Raw genomic sequence first — 21,752 nt, forward strand, 5'->3', positions numbered from 1 at the left:
TTTGTCTTTGAATGTGGTATGGAATTTTGAGATGATGATTGGATAAGGGAATTGTGAGAGGGGAGATATTTGATGGGGATTGAAAAAGCATTTGTAAGAGAAGAAAAAGGTGCAAGAAAATCCCTTCTTCTACTCCTTACAAATTGCATAAACGACATTATTGATCATTTCTTCACATTGCATCTACTGTCTTCAAAAATTTACAAATCGTTGTTGTTATTGTATTAGGTGCTCCGCTTCCCTGAGAGTCGAGAAATAATTTTTATCAGCTACATTGATAGCACTGACAACAGCCCCAAAGGGCAAGTTTTTGTACTTCTTTTTAATTGCAACTTCCACAAACAATTTCTAATAATAATAAATTAAAAAAAATAAAAAACGGAATTCTCCATCAAATTTCCCTCAAAATTTGAATTTTAGTTAAAACATTAGACATCGAACTCTTATTCATCCTTTCTTCTACCAAATAAAATTCAAATCTTTCAGCTTTTAGCTCTATTTTATCAGCTTGTCTATATGACCATATACATCAATTTTTACTCGACAATGGTAAAATACCCATTTACACACACATGAACATCCAGCAGAATCAAATATGAAATCATAAAAGTAAATGAAATCAAAATTTAAATTTAATAATTTACGAAAACCCCATTAAGGCATTAATCAAGTCAATTATAAAAGTAAATGAAACACGAAATAAATAAAAAAATACAACAAACTCATCAATCAAGTAATAAAATTAGCTGATAAAACCACAAGGAAATACAACATTTGAGCAAAAAAAAAATCAAACCCATTACCACAAATTACATATAATAATAGATTTAAAAATAATCTGAAAAGGGGAAGAATACTAACTGAGCGTAATGGCGGCCGAGCTCTCCGGTTCAGTGGTTGCTGGTAATAGGTTTTTGAAGTATAAAATTAATTTAAGCTTTTTGTTATTGTTTAATACAAGATCAATAAATATTGGAAGAGGATTGATAACTAGAATTGTTGAATAATCAGAGAGATTGTTATTCAGGCAGCCGAGACTCGAGATAACTCTTCTGTTCTCAGTCTTCTCAGTCGACTAGTCGACTCATTGTATGTTGAATTTTTTCTTTCTTTTTTTCTTAAGTGGTCTGTTGGTACTGCAGTATGTAATTAGGAGGTCAATGATAATGTTAACCATCTATTCGTTTTTTTTTTTTTTTTTTTTTTTTTTTTTTTTTTTTCCTCTCTTTGAATTTAGCCTGCACTTTTAAACCTAAATTGATGAACATATTCACACGTATTCCGTATTTTTGCCCGCTCTAACTAAATCTAATAGTTTCTCCTTCCAACATATCACCACCGACCAAGGGGAAGGTCATTAAGTTAAAGTCGTGTTTTTTTTTTGAAAAAAAAATAATACTCCCCCCTTCCCCAAAACTTCGACTCTTTTGACTTAATTTTAGTCTCAAAATGATCGACCCATTTGCATTAAAATACCCACCAATTTACGATAATATTTGTGCAAAATTAACTTTTCCATATAAAATTTTGTTTTTTCATACAGTTTTAATACTTTATCTCTCTATTTTTTTACAAACCCCCTTTAAATTTATCTTTCCAATATACTTTTACTTCTTTTTATTTAATTTTCTTAATACCCGCGAATCAGCCCACAAGGGTCGTTCTTTCGGGGACGAAGGGAGTAGTGCTTTTTCTGTATGACGGAGGTTACTTATTTACGGATTATTTATTTTGAGGTTACTCAGTTGGTTAACGTGTTTTTATTGTAAGAGTGAAAAATTATGAAAAAAATTGTGGGTAGAGGCAAAACACCTAATTTTTTTATGGTTATGTATCATGACTTTTGATGTCAAACTTGAATTAATGCAAATAATATATCGTTAGAAAGCTCTAATAATTTTCAAACCCAATTAGAATCAGGTCAATATCTTAAAATACGACCGAGATAGTACAAAGGTGTTGGTTTTAGGGCCTGTTCATATTTACTGAACCGAGCTGAACTGAACTGAACTGAACTGATTGGAACTGAACTGAACTGATTGGAACTGAACTGAACTGAACTGATTGGAACTGAACTGAACTGAACTGAACTGATTGGAACTGAACTGAACTGAACTGAATTGAGCTGAAATAAATATTTTATGTGAGAGGGAAATTAAGAGCTGAACTGAACTGAACTGAACTGATTGGAACTGAACTGAACTGAACTGATTGGAACTGAACTGAACTGAACTGAACTGAAATTAAGTAAATGTGAACAGGCCCTTAGACCAAGTTTAGAAATCATATCGCCTTTGTTTTTATCAGAACTTGACTTATGAAATATCAATGCATTAGTTCCTTCTTTATATTTAACATTCACTTAAGTGAACTCATAAATTTTAGATTAAGCTTGTAAACTCATTTGAGCAGAACCTACTACCAAGTAATATTAAATTTATTGGGGTGAAATCAGAACTTATAAAATTTAAATTACCTAAACTTTAAAATTTGAAAGAATTAACAACAAGGTGAGAAGAAACAAAGCCTAAGTCAATTTATTAATTTTTGGTTGTTTCATAAAGCTTAACCTCTACCTTATTCATAAAAAGAGTTCCAGGAAAATAAAAAACAGGGTTCAATCGAGCACAGGAGTTTCAACTACTGCTATTCTTCTATTCGAAATAATCGATGGAGTATTACTTTCAATTGATCAATAAAACAATCAGCTACTTGGCATTGTATAAAATAATTACAAAGAATAATGACACAAGTCACTGGTATCAAAGTCAATTTTAATGTCATCCAACAGCAGTTCTTTGAATCAATTTGGTACAGATCTGGAAAGCAATAAGGCGTGTCAAAACTTCTGGAGTCACTGACCACCCAATCCTAGCAGTAGTCAAGACTCAATTCAACAAAAAGACTAGCCTGAAAGGCAGGGAATGCTTCAACGACGACATATTTCTCAATTACGCCAAGGATGACATGACATCGATGGCACTTCCTAGTGGCCATGCTGCTTCCACCAGAGAATTTCCATATGGCACTTTCTTCACCAATGTCATCTGTTGTGAAGGCTTTAGGCCTGTGTAAAACAAACAAGCACACAACAGAAGATTAGAATAAGTTTAACAAGCCCTAAGGGAAATCGTTTTTCATAGAAACAGATCAGAGAATCAACTTACCAAAACCATCCACAAGTAGTGTGTACTGGTAAACAAGATCCATGCATAGGTAAGGCAGATTTCCTTCTTCTACATCTCGGTATTTAGATTTCCCATCTTCAATCTTGGTGCCACAAGCACGCTCAGCAGCTTCCTTGAAATCTAAAGGGCGTACAGTGACAACTGGTTCCTTTGACTTAATAAAACCAGCCTGCAGAAACAATAAATGAAGTTTAGTTGATATACCAAACTACTGGTACTGCTTTTTTTCATTATATTATTTTATTTATTTTAATGTGGGAAGAAAGGGATTATTTTAAGTTGGAGGAAGAACCCCATAACTAATTCAAATAATGAAACTAAATAACATACCTCGGCTGCTCTATCAAAGAAAAATGAAGCAACAAACAGATTCTTCTGTCCATCACCCCCACCACCATTCCATACACCGCCAAAAGAGCACTTCATGTGTGTACATGTTTCATTGACTTTCAAAGCTTTCGCTGTAAATGATTTGCAAGAATCCACATCTGCGCCAGATGGAGAAGCTGACACTTCATACTGAACTCCTCCGTACTTGTATGAACCTTGAAAGCAGAAAATTATAATGTCAAAAACTGGCTTACATATTTAGGATAATAAGACAATTTAATCAAGAAATTTATCTGATATGTATGAATGATTACTCATTCACCCAAACTCACCAAAACAGAGCACTTAAAAATTTAGGGGGATAAATTTCACTAGTAACATATACACATGAATATGTACAAATATCAAAGAAAAACACTATCCATTTTCATTTATTTAGAAAAACATAGCATCACCTACAAAGAATGTGAACCTATCATATGAAAGAATACCATTACATATGAACAGTCCAATGCCTCTCAAGAGGCTCCCAGATATGGCACACGTTGACAGAAAAAGGACGGTTAATAGATCTTCTACTATCAAGAAATTTAATTCAAGATGGCTAGAATGAATGGATTGTGTACCATGAAAATGAATACACATCATAGCATTCATAGCATAAAAACCACCCAGTGCCTTGTGTAAATCACCAGTTTAAGAAAGGTCTGAGGATCATACAGTAAACTTAAACATGCAATTGTAGCATAAAATGGCAAAAGAATCAAACCATTAGCTACTTAGGAACAAAAGAAGCAAAAGAGCACTGTAAACAAGATGTTACAAAGTCATCCAAATGAAAATGATGTGCATAATCCTACGGGCAGTAGTTGAAATAATGACAGATATGATAGCAGAAATTAATGAGTTTATACCTTGATAGCCTGGCAATATGCACGGATTTTCTGAATCCCCAACTGCCTTCAAAATCTCAGCACGAGCAGCCAGTAAACCATAGTGCAAGTAACTGAAAAACAGAAGCCTCAATGAGCTTAAAGGTGATAGCAAAACAATTTAATGACAAGTTCATTTAGATACAAAGATACAGACACAGAAACAAGGTGTGAAAAAACAAGCACAGAAAGTACTTTAGAGAGAAGACAGGCTGACCTGTGCACATATAGGTAGTACTTTTTACCCTTTAGATACATTTCCCTCACATATGCCTCCTCACCATCAGACACCTTTGGAGCATTAGCAGCATCACTCTCAGAAACAGCATATGCCATCTGAACAGACCCACCTCCAAGATCAACTACTCCCACTGTATCTGAGTATTTCTTTCCCAATTTTCCTAGAAGATAGTTTATGGTTACCTACACACCAATAAAGAAACAAATTAAGCTCCAAATGCTTAACATAAAGATGCCAAATGCTGAAGCCACTAAATCCAGCGTCATGCATATAAGGATTCAAGGGGAGAAAAACACATGCACAGAGTGAGCGCTTTCAAAATCTATAACCAATCAACTAGGTTCCATCATAAAAATAGGCCCATTTAAGAACATAACCATCAGCAACCAAAAGCACGGATAATCCCATATAAAAGAAAAGGGATAGTACTGTACGGAAATGAAAGGTACTACCTGACAAGCATTTGTGCCCTCGTCGTAGAGAAACAGCAATGGATACCATTGACATAGTCTATAAGCAGAGACTATACTTTCAAAAAACCACCAAGTAGCAAAAAAAGGACAAAAAAATCCAATAAACTGTGTTAAATACTGTAGAATCCAGTCAAGCATTTTGAAAACGGGCACAGTAAGACGACTCACAATAAACTGAGAATTAAATGGTGAAGTGGTGAACAGACAACACTACTGCACTAGTGGAGAGAGAGAGACTATTTCCTTTGCTACCCAATTTAGTCCTCAAAATATACTAAGAGAGCCCACATAACAGTATATATGTAGTAAAAATTAATTCACTAGGACTTTAGGATATGCAACAAAAGAAGTTTAAGGATGTGACCACATACCCACTGAAATGCACCTTCCTGGTTTCCATCCAAGACAGTGACCCAGTCTGGTTCTGATTTCAGATCACTTTTATCCTTGAGCAGGTCCCTGACCTATATAAAATAAGATACCAACGTCAATTAAAAGACAAAAAAGAGAAAGTACATTTTTGTCAAATCTTCTCTGACAACCAACAATGAGAGACACCAAAAAGTAATAATTTATCATCCATGACAAATAAGAGAGTAAGAACATACTGCTTGCAATATTCTTTCAGGGGCATCACCATCCAATTGCCTCAAACCTGCAGTTGCCTATAAGAGAAAAAGGGCTCAATTTTTTCAGGTTATATTGGCAAATAACAAAATATTAGACAATTGATCATTTAGGGAAGAAGAACTATCAGCTACATAGCTTACCCCAACTTTGACGGGAGTCTTCCTAAGCAAGTTCTTGGGAATAACAGCTTCTGCTTGCTCTAGGAGAGAAACTAGTGAATTAGCAGCATCCTGAGGGTTGCTTGCATATGAACTTAGACCTGGTTTTTTCTACAAAGAAAAATTGAAAACCAGAGTTATATAACAATAGCAAGTATTGCACATTAATTTCTATTCACTCAATGATGAAGCTTGACAGGAAAAGTAGAAGCATGAAACAAATTTTTAGTAAGACACGATATCTACCACCTATAAGAAGCCAACTATTACACAACAGCAAATGAAAGAAGAAAAAGGAGCAGCAACCACTGCATAGGGATAGAGACAAATACAGTCAACATCATTTTGCAAGCTCAGCAAAGGTTGGGATAAACCCTGCCTTCAATAGAAGAACAAGTAGCTTTAAACACAGAAGTAAACCAGGACAGGGGTAAACTAGAGGAAACATCTTGAGCTCAAGGTTTATTAGATGATTCAAAATCTAGCATAAGTAAAATTGCAATTCTAGAAACAAAATCCATCAACTACCTAAGCCCCTGCCAATGGATCCCCCTACCCATGAGATAACTGATCCCCCTGCAATACTAAAGCAAATATATCATTTTTTATGCCCAGATAACTGATCAGTAATCACTAGATAAGGATAATCATGCATTTTGATTTCATTTTCGAATTTCAAACTCTAACAAAAAATTAGAGATGATCAAATCACTGAAACAATAAGCTTCAGACTTGTCCAGCATTCAATTATTTAAGCCACATCAGAACTCATCCCAAAAATCCATCAATGTACAATGCACCATAATTAAACCATAATTAAATTCAAGAAAAAATAAAAATCCATTCCGAAACTGCAAAGTCAATCACCAAGCAAAATCAAAGTCACCTTAGAAACAATTATGTATTACCAGCATTAACCTTTAGATCCATATTATATAGATAGATCATAAGCAACCCAAACACTCCCAAATCAGTTCAAAAGCATAATTCAGAAGAATTTCACAAATCCCCACAAAAAAAAAAAAAAAAAAAAAAAAAAAAAAACTAAATCCAAATTAAACCCAGTACATATTAATCTTAAAATACCACAAACACAATCAACACTCTCAAATCAGCATAGAGCAGAATTCAGAAAAATTGAAAAATTCCCACAAAACTAAACTTAAATCCAAATCAAACTCACTAAATAAAAATTAAAAATTTTCACAAAAATTCACTCACCTGAACAAAGAGTTCGAGATCATTACCAATGGGAACAAGATCCAAATTCTTATCAAAACGAAAAACATGAACCCTACTCCCAGAACTCCCAGCATCAAAGATCACAGCATATCTATTACCACCAACCGTAACAGAACTACCAGTCTTCATCTTCCTAGGAGAGAACCCTTCATCAGTGGGACCCGGCATCATATACAGAACAAACGAGATCAGCAAAAGGGGCAATGTAATCACAAGAATTATACCCTTATAACGGTAAATCTTGTCAGAAAACGACTCTTGTTGGTACTTGTTTTTCTTAAGCATTTTGTCGAACGAGTGGTGTGCGTCTTGTAAATGGGGTTGATCAGATGATGCTGGGGAAGTTGATGATGAAACCCCAACTGGGTTTGACGACGACAATGGCGGTGCCTGACCCTCCGTGAAAAGCTCCGCCGATGACGGCGATCTGTATCTGATCTGCCCGTTTACGCCACCCGACGACTCCAGTTCTTCGGATTTGGGTGGATAAATTTTGAATTTTTTGGGAATTTGGGGGAATTTGATGAAATGGTGATTAATTTTTTTTGGATTTTTTTTTGATAAATTCTCTTCACTCTCTCTTCCTACTAAGGGAGGAAAGGGAAGAGATTTATGATTTTAGAGTATGATAGAAATAAAAATGATGGAAATTTTTATTTATATATTCCAATGTTTTGATGGTTTCAGGTATTTATATAGTATGGGATTTTTAAAAATAAAATTACTGTATTTGATTTCTATGGAGGAAAAGTAGGGGAACTTTCATGGGTAGTGTCGGGGAGAAAGCAATTGTAGTTTTCACATCTTAGAGGCAATCGGGTCTTTTGGGTCGAGTCTGGGTTGGGTTATTCGGGTTGGGTCGAATTATTTCGGATGTCGGTTAAGATAAGGTCAACTTCATTTTCGGGTTGGGTATGGATCTGGTCAATTTCAGGTCATTCGAGTCGGATTATCGGATGTAGGTCAAGATTGCCAAGTCTACCTCTTACTCAAGAATGTTGTAAATTACACTTATTTTTATGAGAATTAATTATTTATTACAAAATTCACAAGTTTTGTATCATTGATAGTTTGATACAACACAAAATCTTTAGGGAAAAAATATAATGATAGATGGAGTAATAAATTTTGTAAAATTATGGTTAATAGGTAGAGTTTGTTATGTTTATTGTAAAGAACAATGCAAGAGGGTAACATTGTCAGGTGGTGTTTTAGTATAAAAAAAAAATAAATAAATAAATAAAATAAAATAAAATAAAATAAAAAAAGAAAAAGGTGTAAGGGCATGTTCTGATTAACTGAACTGAATTAAACTCAATCTATTGGAGCTAAACTGAATATTTTATGAGAGAAGGAAATTAAGAATTGAATTGAAAATAAGCTGAAGAGAACAGGTCCTAATTGTCATTCGGCATCCATTGCAATAGGGATTAGAACTCATGAGACAACAAGTCCACCATAACACTTTACCCTTCTTCGACTAGGCTACCATGTCACCAACTAAAGAAGTCGACATTTCGAAGGTGCCAATTAACCAAACACATCAACTAGATTTAGAAAATTGTTAATTGTGGAAGACTAGAACCAAGCAACAATCCCAAATGGTTTAAGCAAGATATATGGGAATTAACGAAGCAAACTAGCAAATACGGAGCACATTGTGAGATTTGTGACTGAAGTCGGTAGATGGTGAGGGTAAAAAAGCCCTTTTTCTAGTAAGGGATGCAAAGAAAAAGTACATCTTAAAATTTTAAAAAGCCCTTTGCTTGCTCTTGCATCCCTTCTTGTTAGGAGGTTAATTGCATGATTGAAGGAATAGTTTGATGTTACATCATACATGAATGCATCATATGCATGTGTTCTTTGCCTTAAAGTTGCTCATTTGATGCTTTGCTACACAAGTTATTTACTTTTCCTCCTTTTTGAAGTGTGCACAATAAACTTTCATCATTATGAAATTAGGATGAGTAAAAAATTCATGTTGCTACTCAGGTAAGGGTTTATAAAGCATCAGCTTCCCCTTCAAATAAGCAGTTGTGTGAGGGCCTGTTTTGATTGATTGACTGAACTGAGCTGAACTGAATTGAATAATTTACGTAAGAAGAAAATTAAGATAAGAAATGAACTGAACTGAACTTATTGGAGCTGAACTGAATGAACTAAACTGAAAATAAGCTGAAGAGAACAAACCCTGAGAGTGTATGCAAACGCACACCCACTCGCACATATAATGAGCCAACAAGGGAAAATCTGGAAGATTGGCCAACCTTTATCGGCTTCAACTTTTGTGAGCAAGTCCACTAGCTACTGTCAACAACTATGGTCATAGAGTCATATTAGCAGGACTTGAAATTGGTGCAGCTGTTAAGGTGTTGATAGATACATGGATCCTGGAAATGGAATTGACAAAAGAGTAGCACAGCTAGCATTGGACCTGTTAGTGTTAGATTGACCAGCAGAGAGCGCATTTTGGTCACTACATCACTACAGCCAGAGGAGTTTACAGTCTAACGAGGCCTTACAAAGCCTGAAAATCAAAGATGACATATACTCGTTTGCACTTGTTGCAGGCAGCTCAATCAGTACCACCCAAAATTTCAAGCATTATCAGCAAGACATCCTCTCCATATCTTCTTTTACATCTTGTTCCATTAGTCATGCTAACGTGTGTATTAAGCTTGGACCATAATATAGCTTTTGCAACTAGGAATTCTTGGCTGAATTATATTCTTTTGCTTTGTTGTTCGTTCTTGACAAAATTTAGAGGCCAAGCCTGCAATCAAAACCTGAAACACTACTTTGTATAATATAATTGCACAACTTCATTCCTAACATCTTACCAAACCCACCTATGAATCTATGAGAATTCATAATTTGGATATATCATATTACAATTGAAGGTAATGAAAAATAAGAATGTGGTTACATTACCACATTAATTTATGAACTAATTTCCTTGTAGAAATCTGGAACCAAACTACTCTGCTTTCCTGTTCTTTGGTGCTTTCTTCTGCTTTTTAGGCAATGGGTAGATGATTCTGAACACCCAAGCAGCCCCAATTGCACCGATAAAGGGACAGATCCAGTAAACATACAACTGATCCCATGTATTATGCTGTTTTCTAATGTATGCCCATCCAAACGCCTGCAAGAACAACATAAGACAATTAATTATCTACTACACAGTAATACAATAAAAGAAACAAATCATTGTAGTTGTAATACAATAAGAGAAACAAATCATTGTATTTGTAGCCTATGTAGAGCAATCTCCTTTATTTTAAGGACTAAACCACGTAGCTTGCAAAGCACGTGGATCAAATTACGAAGACATCGATTGAAGGACAATTTTTCATTCATGGTCAAGGCATAATTTGCAAAACTGCAGCATTTTTTGCTCAATCAATCTCATGGAGAGAACAGAAAGCCCTCCTCGTCTACTGCTTCCACTAATGGCCACAACAATGGCATCAAAGGAAGCCCTTAAGTTTGTGCTTAACTTCTATGTTATAGGAGATTTAAAAATATTTTAGGAAATAAATTGATTTACCACAGTGGCGGATCCAGGATTTGGGTAATGGGGGTACGAAATTAAGTTTAATAAAAAAAATTTACAAAATACAAAGTAATATGTGGAGTGTAATAATTTTTTCTTAACTAAATTTTGAGTTAATAAACCATTTAATTATTGCATTAGTATTTGTGTGTATTATGCACCTTCTTCCGACAACAAGGCTTATAATTGAGTAACGAAATATCTTTTTAAAAAGAGATTGTCTAAGAAACTTGTTACGGTAACAATAGATCTCTTTGTTCAAAAGCACAAGCTGGAAAAATAAACAATATCACCTAAGAGACCTGTTATTTTAACAACAGGTCTCTTTGTTCAATAAGACTACAATGAATGTATTATGTATATCATCTAAGAGACCGCCTGAGACCAGTTTTAAAATAGGCGGTCTCTTAGAATTTAATACTTGTGCAACAAAAAAGGCGCTGATTAGGCTGTTGTGGACCCTTGTGGTAGGTAACAGTATCTAAGAGACCTCCTATTAGATACAGGCGGTCTCTTTTTGTATCAGTTTTTTTTTTTTTTTCCTGCGGAATGGGGGTACAGTTGTAACTCTATGTACCCCCTAGATCCGCCACTGATTTACCATATGTAATAATGAAGTAGAATCAAAATACGACCTATGCTATTTAGCAGAGCTCTGATATGCACACTTTTCAACTGTTTGAATCAACTTAGGTATATTTTCTCTAATATTGTTAGGCACACAAGTCTTAAAATAAATCATACTCATATGTCCTCTTTTCTGCATTATGTACCCTTTCATCTGGTGTCTTTTTAAGGGGGGTTACAATGTTCATAACATACATCACTAAAATATGTACTTTTCCACTATACCAGGCAAAGTATCTTGAATCTATCTTGTCATAAAGAAAGGAAAACAAGGATATCATTTGGTTTTGAAGCTCTATGGGTACCAGTTGCCAACTTCATTTTTCTGTAAAAGTCTGCAGGGTATATTAATAAGTAATGCTTCACGCATTTCATTCTGCGTAATCACAACATTCCTTTAATTGATAAGAAAGTATGACACTAATGACAGTGCAACAGCAGTCCTGAGAGGTAAGTAGGTAACTACTCTCACTTGGCGAAGAGCATAGTCCAAAAAAGGATAGCAGAGGAAAAAAAATAAAGGGCAGTGACACTGAAGACAGGGAAGCAGCTTATGAATGGATAATCCCACTGTTCTTAGTTTATTGGGCTGATCAGGACATAAATCCTGTTTTGAACCTATTAAGCTATGTTTTCCAGCCAATTAATAATCCAAATTATGATTGAAGATTTGCGGGGAATGTTGTGGGGTAGAATCACTAGTGATGAAATTGCTTATAATAAATGGTGCACATAAACCAGCTAACGGGGACATGATTAAATCAAGGGAAAGACTTTAGCTCAGAACAGATATGGAACACAGTCATTCAGCAAAAATATACTTACATTGGCAGGATTCATTGAAGGTCCAGTATAACTGGAGCCGGCAACAACCAAAGTTACAGTAGCCATGGCAAGCAGCCATGTCTTCACCAACATATGACCTGGAATCCTGATGATAATGATGAGGACAGCCAAGGTTATAAGAAAAGTCAACACCCCTTCTGCCATGGCTGCAGTATGCAAATCAACCTTAATAGAAGGTCCCCCCAACATGTGTTTGTACTGACTTGGCATCACTTCTGAGATTGCTATGGCACCGGCAACAGCACCAGCAGCCTGCCATAAGACAAGTTCATACCTTCAGAAATATACATTGGTAGTTAAATCTTATACTATATTTATCCGCCAACTTACAGTTTCAAATGGATTTTATTATCAAACCAACTTTCTACACAGAGAATGTGACTGCTTGTATAGTCAAAACGTAACAACATAAGGGCAAAGAATAGATGTATGCTTATAAACCACAAGATCACTTGTCATGCATCAGCAAGAAGAATCTAATAAAATTCTTACCAAATATTTGCGAGTTCCATGTCAGAAAGCAGGATAACTTATACATCACTTATGCATCAGGCTCAACCAAATTTCCAGTGAATACGCATCCAATTACAGGGAAAAGGGAAAAAGTCGCATTCTAACTACTATCATACATAACTGGAGCGAAACTAACAGACAATTGATAGCTAGTCAGATGAAAAGGAAGCAATTTTGACCACTGATGTTTTAGTAAAAATCTAACAAAGAATAGTCTTGGCCAAAAAATCATATAATTAGTTATATCTAGCAGGATTTTCATACCATATACTTCAATAACAAGAACCAAAAATCACAAGAACTCGATGCTTGATATAAACATTCCATGAAAAACTTCAATTACTACCTTATTACTCCTACGACGGCGTCAAACCAAAGTCGTTCAACCCAGATTCCTAGTCCTACACTCCTACACTTACTTAAAACAACAGTGATCTTGAAACATTCTTGAGAAAATATCTCAAACTCCCCATGCATGTAAAGTCAACTCTGTCAATCAAACATACATTCCATTTCAATCGAAACTAAACACCGACACCCCCTACTAAAACTCTCCTGGCGCAATCATATCACAAACCACGTTACATTAAAACTAGCTTAATTGGTTAAAGTCTCGACCCCATTTTCACTCGAAATCAAATTAAACACAAAATCAACTCCACTGATAATAAAACTTCCATCATAAATGAAACTAAAACATCTTCCACATTATAAACAATAAACACCATTAATGAATAATGATCATCCAATTCCCACAACACAACACAAAAGTCAAAACACATAAAAACCAAAATCACCAATTCTAAACAATCCCACTTCCAAATCCATCAAATCAAGCAAAACAAAAACCCGAAACAATCAAAATCAACCTGAGCCGGAAATCGCAACGCCAACGAAAGAAGAGAATCACCCCCAAGACCAGCAGCGTAAAAGGCGGCGGTTCCAGTAGGATTGAAACTAGCACCACCAAGCAATTGCCCGACAAAAGTGTAAACAAACACAAGAGTTGCGACAATTGAGGTAGTGATAACTAGGGTTAAAGGTCCCTGAATTCCGAGCGAAGTAGAAATGAGGTAAGTGAAAAGGCCGATGGTTGACGCCGAGAAAACCCACATGGAGGTGAGTACGGCGTCTCCGATTGCCAGCTTAATCGCCGCCATTGTTGACGCCATTGTTGCGAGCTTCGAAGGTTTCTCTCTCCTCTTTCAGAGAGTTTCTCTCTCTAAGTTGTTGGGTATGATGGGATTTAGGTGTCAACGGGTGATAGGATGGAGGGATTGGAAGGGTGTAACTGATGGTTAAGGAATGAGTGTGACTTACCTAATTTCTAATTTTTAATTTTTTTTGTTAAGTAATTAATTGATTGTTGAATTTTTGGTGTACCTCGTGGATTCCATGTTTAATAAATGAAGAAATAAATTGCTTATGGTTATTGGTTAATTAAATACTCCCTCCGTCTCCTTTTTTACCTTTCTGTTTGTAAAATTATACAGGAATTAAAGGATTAAGAATAAAACAAATAACAATAAAACAAAACACAATGGGAAGTACAAAATATTAAATGATATCTTTGAGTAAAACAAAGATAGATTAATATTTAATGATGTCATGTCATTAATCCTGTGCAAAAAAAAAGGACCAATAACATGCTCCTATTGGAAAATTAAGAACCAATCATATTCATCTAAATTTAGGAGTGAGAATAGGAAACTAAGAGTGAGAAAATAAGAGTGGGCATTAATTACATAACAGAAAAAGAGAGATAACTTAGGATATTTGGAAAAAAATACTTACTAAAAAAGGATAATTTATACTTTTAATTAAAAGGCATTCTTAAATTTATATGTAAGTTAAAAGGAGGATCAAATCCTAAGCCATTTATCAATCAAGTATGTTATTAATATGCAAAAAAAATAGGGAAATTCCCATTGATACACCCGTGGTTTTGACTTTTCCCATTGATACACTCCAAAATTTTTGCCTTCCCATTGGTACACCCATGGTTTAGTCTTTTTTCCAACCGTGACTAACACCGTTAAAAAGTATTTTATTAAGTTAAAATAATCAAGGAAAAGACTATAATGCCCCTTTTAAACATCTAATGTCTCAATTTGCGTGTCGAAAATTGTTCGATAAAAGTTTTGGGAGTCATGTTAGTCGTTAAGGATCCAAATTAACCTTGAAATTAGCAAAAAAAACGCAAAACTCTCGTATGCGTGTCAAAAATGTCTCGATTTGCGTGCCATTACTTTTTTGTGATAGTAATTGTTCGGTTAAGGTATTAGGGGTCATTTTGACCCTTTATGAATCTAAATCGAACTCGAAATTGTCAAAAAATTAACGAAAATATCTCATTTTGCACGTCATGATATTTCTTTTTTGTTTTGTCATGACACGCAAAACGAGACATTTTCGTTAATTTTTTGACAATTTCGAGTTCGATTTAGATCCTTAAAGAATGAAAATGACCCCTAAAACCTTAACCGAACAATTACTATCACAAGAAATTAACGGCACGCAAACTGAGATATTTTTTGACACGCACATGAGACATTTGCGTTTTTTTTTTTTTGCTAATTTCGAGATTTGGATCCTTAAGGAATAACATGACTTCCAAAACTTTAACCGAACAATTTTTGACACGCAAATCGAGACATTAGGTATTTAAAAGGGGTATTATAGTCTTTTCCTTATTATTTTAACTTAATGAAATACTTTCTAACGGTGTTAGTCATGGTTGGGAAAAAGACCAAACCATGAGTGTACCGATGGGAAGGCAAAAATTTTTGAGTGTATCAATGGGAAAAGTCAAAATCACGGGTGTACCAACGAGAATTTATAAGTGCAAACCACAAGGTTCAATTAAAATAAAAATAAAAATAAAAAAACTCAATTTTAGTTTGACAATCACAATTATAATTTTAAAAAGCTTTTACAAATATTTATCGATTGTACGTCTATAACAATAGCAATCCGGGACAACGCCCGAACCACACACTAATTATATTATCATATACTTGTGGTCATTATCTTTTGGTATAGAGAAGTTCATCGTGCCGTGGAGGTTGTCGTGCTTTTAGGATAATTAGGAGATATTGGAAGAATAGATACATTTGCACAAGTTTTAAATTAATTACTTATGTTTTCACATTCAATAATAGTTATCTATACCTATACCTAGTATGTAATAATTTAAACCAATATTGTCACATATCACACTCTCTTTGTTCACAAACGTAAGTTTTTTTTGGTCTCTTCTTTGTACTGCAAGGCCGAACTGACTTGAGTCATTGCACAGCCTAACACAAACAAAAACAAAAAAAAAAAAAAAAAGAGCATGACATGGCACGGACACTATGTAGGCAAGGCACAACATGTTAGTATGTTATGTGTTGCCATGGAACATGAGCTCATTCGAGGCACGGGTGCCCAACCACAATCATCTTTAACCTCAATATCTCAATGACAGTGGCGGATTTAGAAAAAATATTCAACGGGATCAAAATATATTTAATCAATTTTAATGGGTCAAATAAGTAATTTTTATGAAAGAAAAACTTGATTTCTTAGGCAAAAACTTATTTTATTGGAAAAAAAAAATTCTATTTTAATGGTCAAGTAGGGTCAAGAGACTCCACTTACTCATACTTGCATTTCAATGGTTATGTTAAATTAACCATGCAATAAAAATTTTAATGGTCAAAATTAAACTATTAGTAAATTTGCAATGTTACATGGCTAGAGTTTCCAATCTCTCTTGCATTTAATCCTCCCAAGTGTTCTAACAACCTAACCCAATTCAAAGGATGCAAACATGGTTTAAAGCCATATAGGAACCACCACATCAGTACCCTAAAGAACAATGAGCTTAAAGTCCATAAAAGTTTATCTCTTAGTCGAAACATGGTGAGGACTTTGTGGTAACATGGTAGGTAGTTGCACCCTTTTCTTGGTAGCCATGGCCATTTGTTATTTTACAATTTTGCTAATTGCAAGATTCCCAGTTTTCCACCAATGTTAATAATAATTACTCTGTAACATTTAGATACAATGTTCTATACTTAAATATATTCAATCCTTTTTTTTTTTTTTTTTTTTTTTTTTGTCGATAAGATACAGGGGGTCTCCTATCTATTTACATGAATAGGGTGCTGAGGATCGAACTCCCAACCTATCCTATGTCCTCAAATAAATGTATCCCATGTTATTCATCAAAGGTCAATGAATTATTGTAAAGTTGTGCATCTTTGAGGCCAATAAGGCAATACACAGATTTTAAGACTTGAAAATTGCATCATCTAGATTTTGCACCACTTCATAGTATTAAATAATTGAGATGGAAAAAATAATTAAGAAATGCTAAGTACTGTTACTCCTTTATTGTTGTTAGTTGCTTGATTGTGAATGTTAAATCTAACACACTACCACTTTTTGCTCTTTTAGTTTAAAAATAATTGCCAAACCAATTTTTTGAAATTGTCAAATCAGATTGAAGATCGAGCTTTGGGTGATATTAACTAGAAAAACTAATTTTAAGTGCAGATAACCTAAATAAAGGAAGATGTATCCATTATTAGAAGTTTTATAAAGACAAAACACAAAAGCAATATGGAGTACTCTTTTCAAAGAATGCTTTAGATATACTCGTATATAGGGAATGGCCGGTGGTTAATTTTTTTGTAAATTGTATTGATAAGGAATGACAGTGAAAATTTAGATTATAAGTAGTAGATAATATTAACAATATATATGCATTTAATACTCCATTCGTCCCCTTCTGTATGTCACTTTTGAAGAAAAATCACGGGAATTAAGATGGAAAATATGAATCAATGAAAGTATATGGAAAAGTAAAATTTCCAATTAATAAAGTAATAAAATTAAAGTGCATGGAAAGAGACATTTTCAATTAAAATAATAATTAAAGTACATGGAAAAGATAAATTGATAGATTCAAGAGTGTAAAACATTGACACAATTTTTATGGCAAATGTTAGGATAAAATAGGAAGAGGACTTAATAAGGACAAAAAAAATAAGAGTATAAAAGTCTTTTTATTTATTTTAATAATTATGAAAATGTGAAATGTGACAAACATTTCGGGGCACCCAAAATGGCAAAAGTGATAATTAAATGGGGACAGAGGGAGTAGGATTTATTGGGTAGATAGGATTGAGACTTGATGAGTGCGGATTAGCTAGGCTCTATTCTCTTCGATGAGCTTACTTCCACTTATTTTGCATCTAATAAATTTAGATAAGATAATATTAAGATAATATAAGTTTTGATAACATATTGGTTGATAAGTTTAAAAAAGATCGATCACGGTTAATAAATTATAATAAGGTCTAATAAAGTCCTTTTGTTAAAAAAAAAAAAGTATAATAAAGTCTAATAAGATAATGTTTGTGTTATAAGAAAATGGTTCATAAGCTCAAATAAGATAATGTTGCAAATGGTTTAGCCAATTTCGATGTTTGTTCATCTCATAAGCTTGAGTTCTTGTCAATGCTTAACAACCTTTGCACGATTTTGTTGAACAGTACGATTTTAGTGGTGTGGTGTGACATCGAGTTATTATACCGGATGTCATCAATTAGTTTTGTTATTGTGTTGTACAATAACATATACAAAGTAATTTTCAGTTTTGTTAAAAAAATCAACTCAATTAGAGCATGTTATGTTCACTTTATTTTCACTTATTTCATGTCTAATATTTTCAATTATTTTTAGATAAATTCTGTTAAAGAAAAATAAGTTCTAATCATGGTTGCTTAAGTTCAAATTACAACAAAATTAAGGTTTAATATATTTAGATAAGTTCAGGTAAGTACAAAAAATTCAAATAATATTAGATAAGTTCAAATAAATAAAAATCAGATAAATAAAAAAAACCTAATATTTCTCAAATTTATCCTTCCCTTGTTGATTAGAGCTTGTTCTCTCAATCTCACCCCCAAAAAATTGGAGCTAGATTATTATTGGTCAAAATTCAATTGTAGAGAGGAATGGAGGTGGGACCCATGATACATGAATCACCAAAATATAACACACTCTTATTCGTTACGTTTCTAACGACCAATTTGTTGCTTAGCCGTATTATTAAAGGTGGATATTTCCAGTTGTATAGTTGCCTTTTCTCTTTGTATTATGTGTTGGGACAAATAGTGTTATTAGTACCCATACTTTTTAGATCTACCCCCTTCAAAAAAAAAAACGGTGCAGCAAAATATAGTTCATCATCTGCATAGATGCAAAAACTTTAACACGTCCTATATTCTTTATTGATCGTAAAGAATGGAAAAACAAAGTTACACCATTTCTAGTTTTTTAATGGAGGCATGTTGGATCATGTGCATCGCATAAACAATCTATTTTGATAGATCTATAAAGATGTTTCTCTGATATTATTTAATGATAACATTTCATTAAAAATAACGTAACAATTAACTATCTTAGTGAAATAGGATTATACTTTGTATTTGATAATTTCCCGCCTGCCACCACCTAAAAGTCGACCTCAAGTAATTAATGAGAATCACTATTGATGATTAGCAAGTTTACTTAATTAGTACATCTATTTGACCAACATACGTTAGTGGTTGATTCATCTATAGTTGTATAAACACTATTAAACCTCAAACTGAATTGGCCCATATCCCATACAATATAATTTTTTTTTTTAAAAAAAAAAACACATCTAAATAGCCTCAAAGAGGCCATGACAAAACCATATATAATTCATCTATATTAGGAATTAAATCACACAAGCTATTCTTATTAAATAAAAATGATAGGACTAATATCAATTTTTACACTTAAATTCATTCATTCTTATTATAACCAATTATCAAACGAGCCGTTAAAATACGTCCTTTTCATTATAGAAGTATTTATCAAATGATTCATAAATAGTGTATTCCCAAATCATATGACTCAAAAACCAAGTCTAATTCAATTTTTTTCTAAAAAAAAAAGAAGGTAAAGTTAGGATATAATTACCTGGGCAGGAAAGCGGACAGCCATAGACAAGAGCGTATCATCACCAATACCAGCAGCATACATGGCGGCGTTAGCGGTGGGATTAAAGCTAGCACCACCAAGAGCCACCGTCATACCTTCACAAAAGACAATATGAATCATTATAATACCGGTGAAGATAGCATGGATCAACTTACTATCCTCATTAACTCCAAAATATTCGGCCACGACCGCGGTGGCGATACCGAGTGTCGAAGCCGTAAACATCCATCCGAAGGACATTAAGCCGTCTCCTATGGCGGTTTTTATCATCTTTCCTACCCCTTGCGCCATTTTTTTGATTTTTTTTTTTTTTTTTTTTGGGTTTGGATTTTGTGAGAATCTGTTTTTATAGGGTTGATTTTGGTTTCATTGGGAAGTGGGCGTATTGATAGAAGGGGGTGGGGGTGGGGGTGGGGGTGGAGATGGAGATGGGAATAGAGGATGGAGGAATGAGTCGGCTAATTTAAGGATGAGGAAAAGAAGTTTAGATTTTAGAATTAAATTTGTTTAGATAAAATTACCATTTTTTTGATTTCGTAGGATCTGATCTGATCTGATTTTCTTATTTGATTAATCTTTCTTATCTAAATTTAATTGAACTTATTAAAACTTAACTGAATTTATTTTAGTTGTAATTTGAATTTGACTAACCTTATTAGAACCTATTTTTCCTTATATGAATTCTTGGTGAACAAAACAAGCCTTTACTAGTTTTGGTCCCGTGTAATAATAAAATTTATTAATAATGATAGTCAATTGAAATGAAGTTAATTAAAATTAAATGACTTATATAACAATTTTCTTAATTTGAAATTATTTAATGTCTACACTAAAATTCTTATGTGTTAATATAAAAAAATAAAAAAAAAATTGTTAAAAAAATTTCAGATTTAGTTTTTTTTTTTAATAGAAACTTTTTTAAAAAAATAAATAACATTTTGAAGGGAAATATTTTTACAAAATTATGCCAAGTATCATATTTGGTGGTCACTTTAATACATAGTATAGATTCGTAAATAACTTTTTTTTTTTTTACTAGACATAAATAAAATTCTTATATGAAAGGTCAAAATAATAAAATTTGAATATACATGTTTTTTTTATAAATTTTTTAAGTTACGAAAATGAAGATATTTAAACCAAATAAAGCTAATAAAAAATAAGAGTTGACCTGATCTGATCTGATCTTGTCTAATCTAATAATCTGAGTTGATCATGTCTAAAATAAATTAATATGTTGAATTGAACATAACCTAAGTGCGAAAATTTAGCAAAATATAGTAATATTTTTAATTTTTAATTACTGATAGTATAAATTAATAAATATTGATATTATGAAAATATACTTATTTTTGGATTGGTTTTAACTTGCTCTCTCTCTGCTTCTCAAGAGGTATGAAGTATTTTTCTTTAATAAATAAGGATTTGGTCCATTTTATATTTACAGTCTATTCAAATATTGTTCAATTTCAACACTACAAAAGATTTAATTCTAATAGAATAAGGTTATATATAACAGTGATATGAAAGAGAGTATTCAATAATGTTAGATTTCATCCACAACAATCATGATTCTGCCAATTAGTATTTTTTTATCTAATAAGGGTTTGTTCACATTTACTGAACTGAGCTGAGCTAAACTAAGCTAAAATGAATATTTTATGAGAGAAGGAAATTAGGAGCTGAACTGAACTGAACTGATTAGAGCTGAACTGAACTGAACAATAAGAGCATTATATTCATCTAACATTGCATTTTACCAATTTGGGTCACGAATAGCACTAACAGGGTCCTTGGGTATAGGAGAGATGTTAGGTGTAGTCATAGTGTTTAAATTGTGAAAATATTTAGAATTAGGCTTGGTAATACCATTTTTTGCTCTTGTGATCATGCTATGGGAGATAGGAACTGGCTGTTGGCGTATCGTGGTTTGGTTAAGAGGTGATGGAGGGTGAGAGGGAGAAGTGGCAGGCTGTCCGAGATGCATAATGGG

General features: G+C 33.4%; 2 protein-coding genes and 1 pseudogene across 4 annotated transcripts in view; all 3 read right to left on the reverse strand.

Moving 5' to 3' along the window:
* Positions 1 to 158, reverse strand: part of LOC145591861 (uncharacterized) — a 6,695-nt pseudogene extending 6,537 nt beyond the window's left edge. The window contains exon 1 of the transcript XR_014102350.1: positions 141 to 158. The product of XR_014102350.1 is annotated as an uncharacterized LOC145591861 (transcript). The remainder of the gene's footprint in view (positions 1 to 140) is intronic.
* A 2,472-nt stretch (positions 159 to 2,630) lies between these two features.
* On the reverse strand, positions 2,631 to 7,940 carry LOC145591531 (apyrase 2-like). The gene is made up of 9 exons (XM_081648012.1): positions 7,174 to 7,940; positions 5,935 to 6,063; positions 5,773 to 5,829; positions 5,536 to 5,628; positions 4,668 to 4,873; positions 4,433 to 4,524; positions 3,519 to 3,733; positions 3,168 to 3,357; positions 2,631 to 3,067 (listed from the first exon to the last, which is right to left on the reverse strand). The coding sequence occupies exons 1-9, from the start codon at positions 7,477 to 7,479 to the stop codon at positions 2,952 to 2,954; spliced, it is 1,404 nt and encodes a 467-aa protein (XP_081504138.1). The 5' UTR covers positions 7,480 to 7,940; the 3' UTR covers positions 2,631 to 2,951.
* A 2,027-nt stretch (positions 7,941 to 9,967) lies between these two features.
* LOC145591532 (aquaporin SIP1-2-like) lies at positions 9,968 to 20,086 on the reverse strand. Of its 2 annotated transcripts, none has more exons than XM_081648013.1 (3): positions 19,739 to 20,086; positions 12,203 to 12,475; positions 9,968 to 10,339 (listed from the first exon to the last, which is right to left on the reverse strand). In XM_081648013.1, the coding sequence occupies exons 1-3, from the start codon at positions 20,048 to 20,050 to the stop codon at positions 10,172 to 10,174; spliced, it is 753 nt and encodes a 250-aa protein (XP_081504139.1). In that variant the 5' UTR covers positions 20,051 to 20,086; the 3' UTR covers positions 9,968 to 10,171. The 2 variants fall into 2 exon arrangements, with proteins under 2 accessions (XP_081504139.1, XP_081504141.1); XM_081648015.1 differs by lacking the exon at positions 19,739 to 20,086 and adding an exon at positions 13,606 to 14,013.
* Between the last annotated feature and the right edge of the window lie 1,666 nt (positions 20,087 to 21,752).

This window comes from Chenopodium album, chromosome 18 (assembly GCF_948465745.1).
Source record: "Chenopodium album chromosome 18, dcCheAlbu1.1, whole genome shotgun sequence".
Taxonomy (NCBI): Eukaryota; Viridiplantae; Streptophyta; class Magnoliopsida; order Caryophyllales; family Amaranthaceae; genus Chenopodium; species Chenopodium album.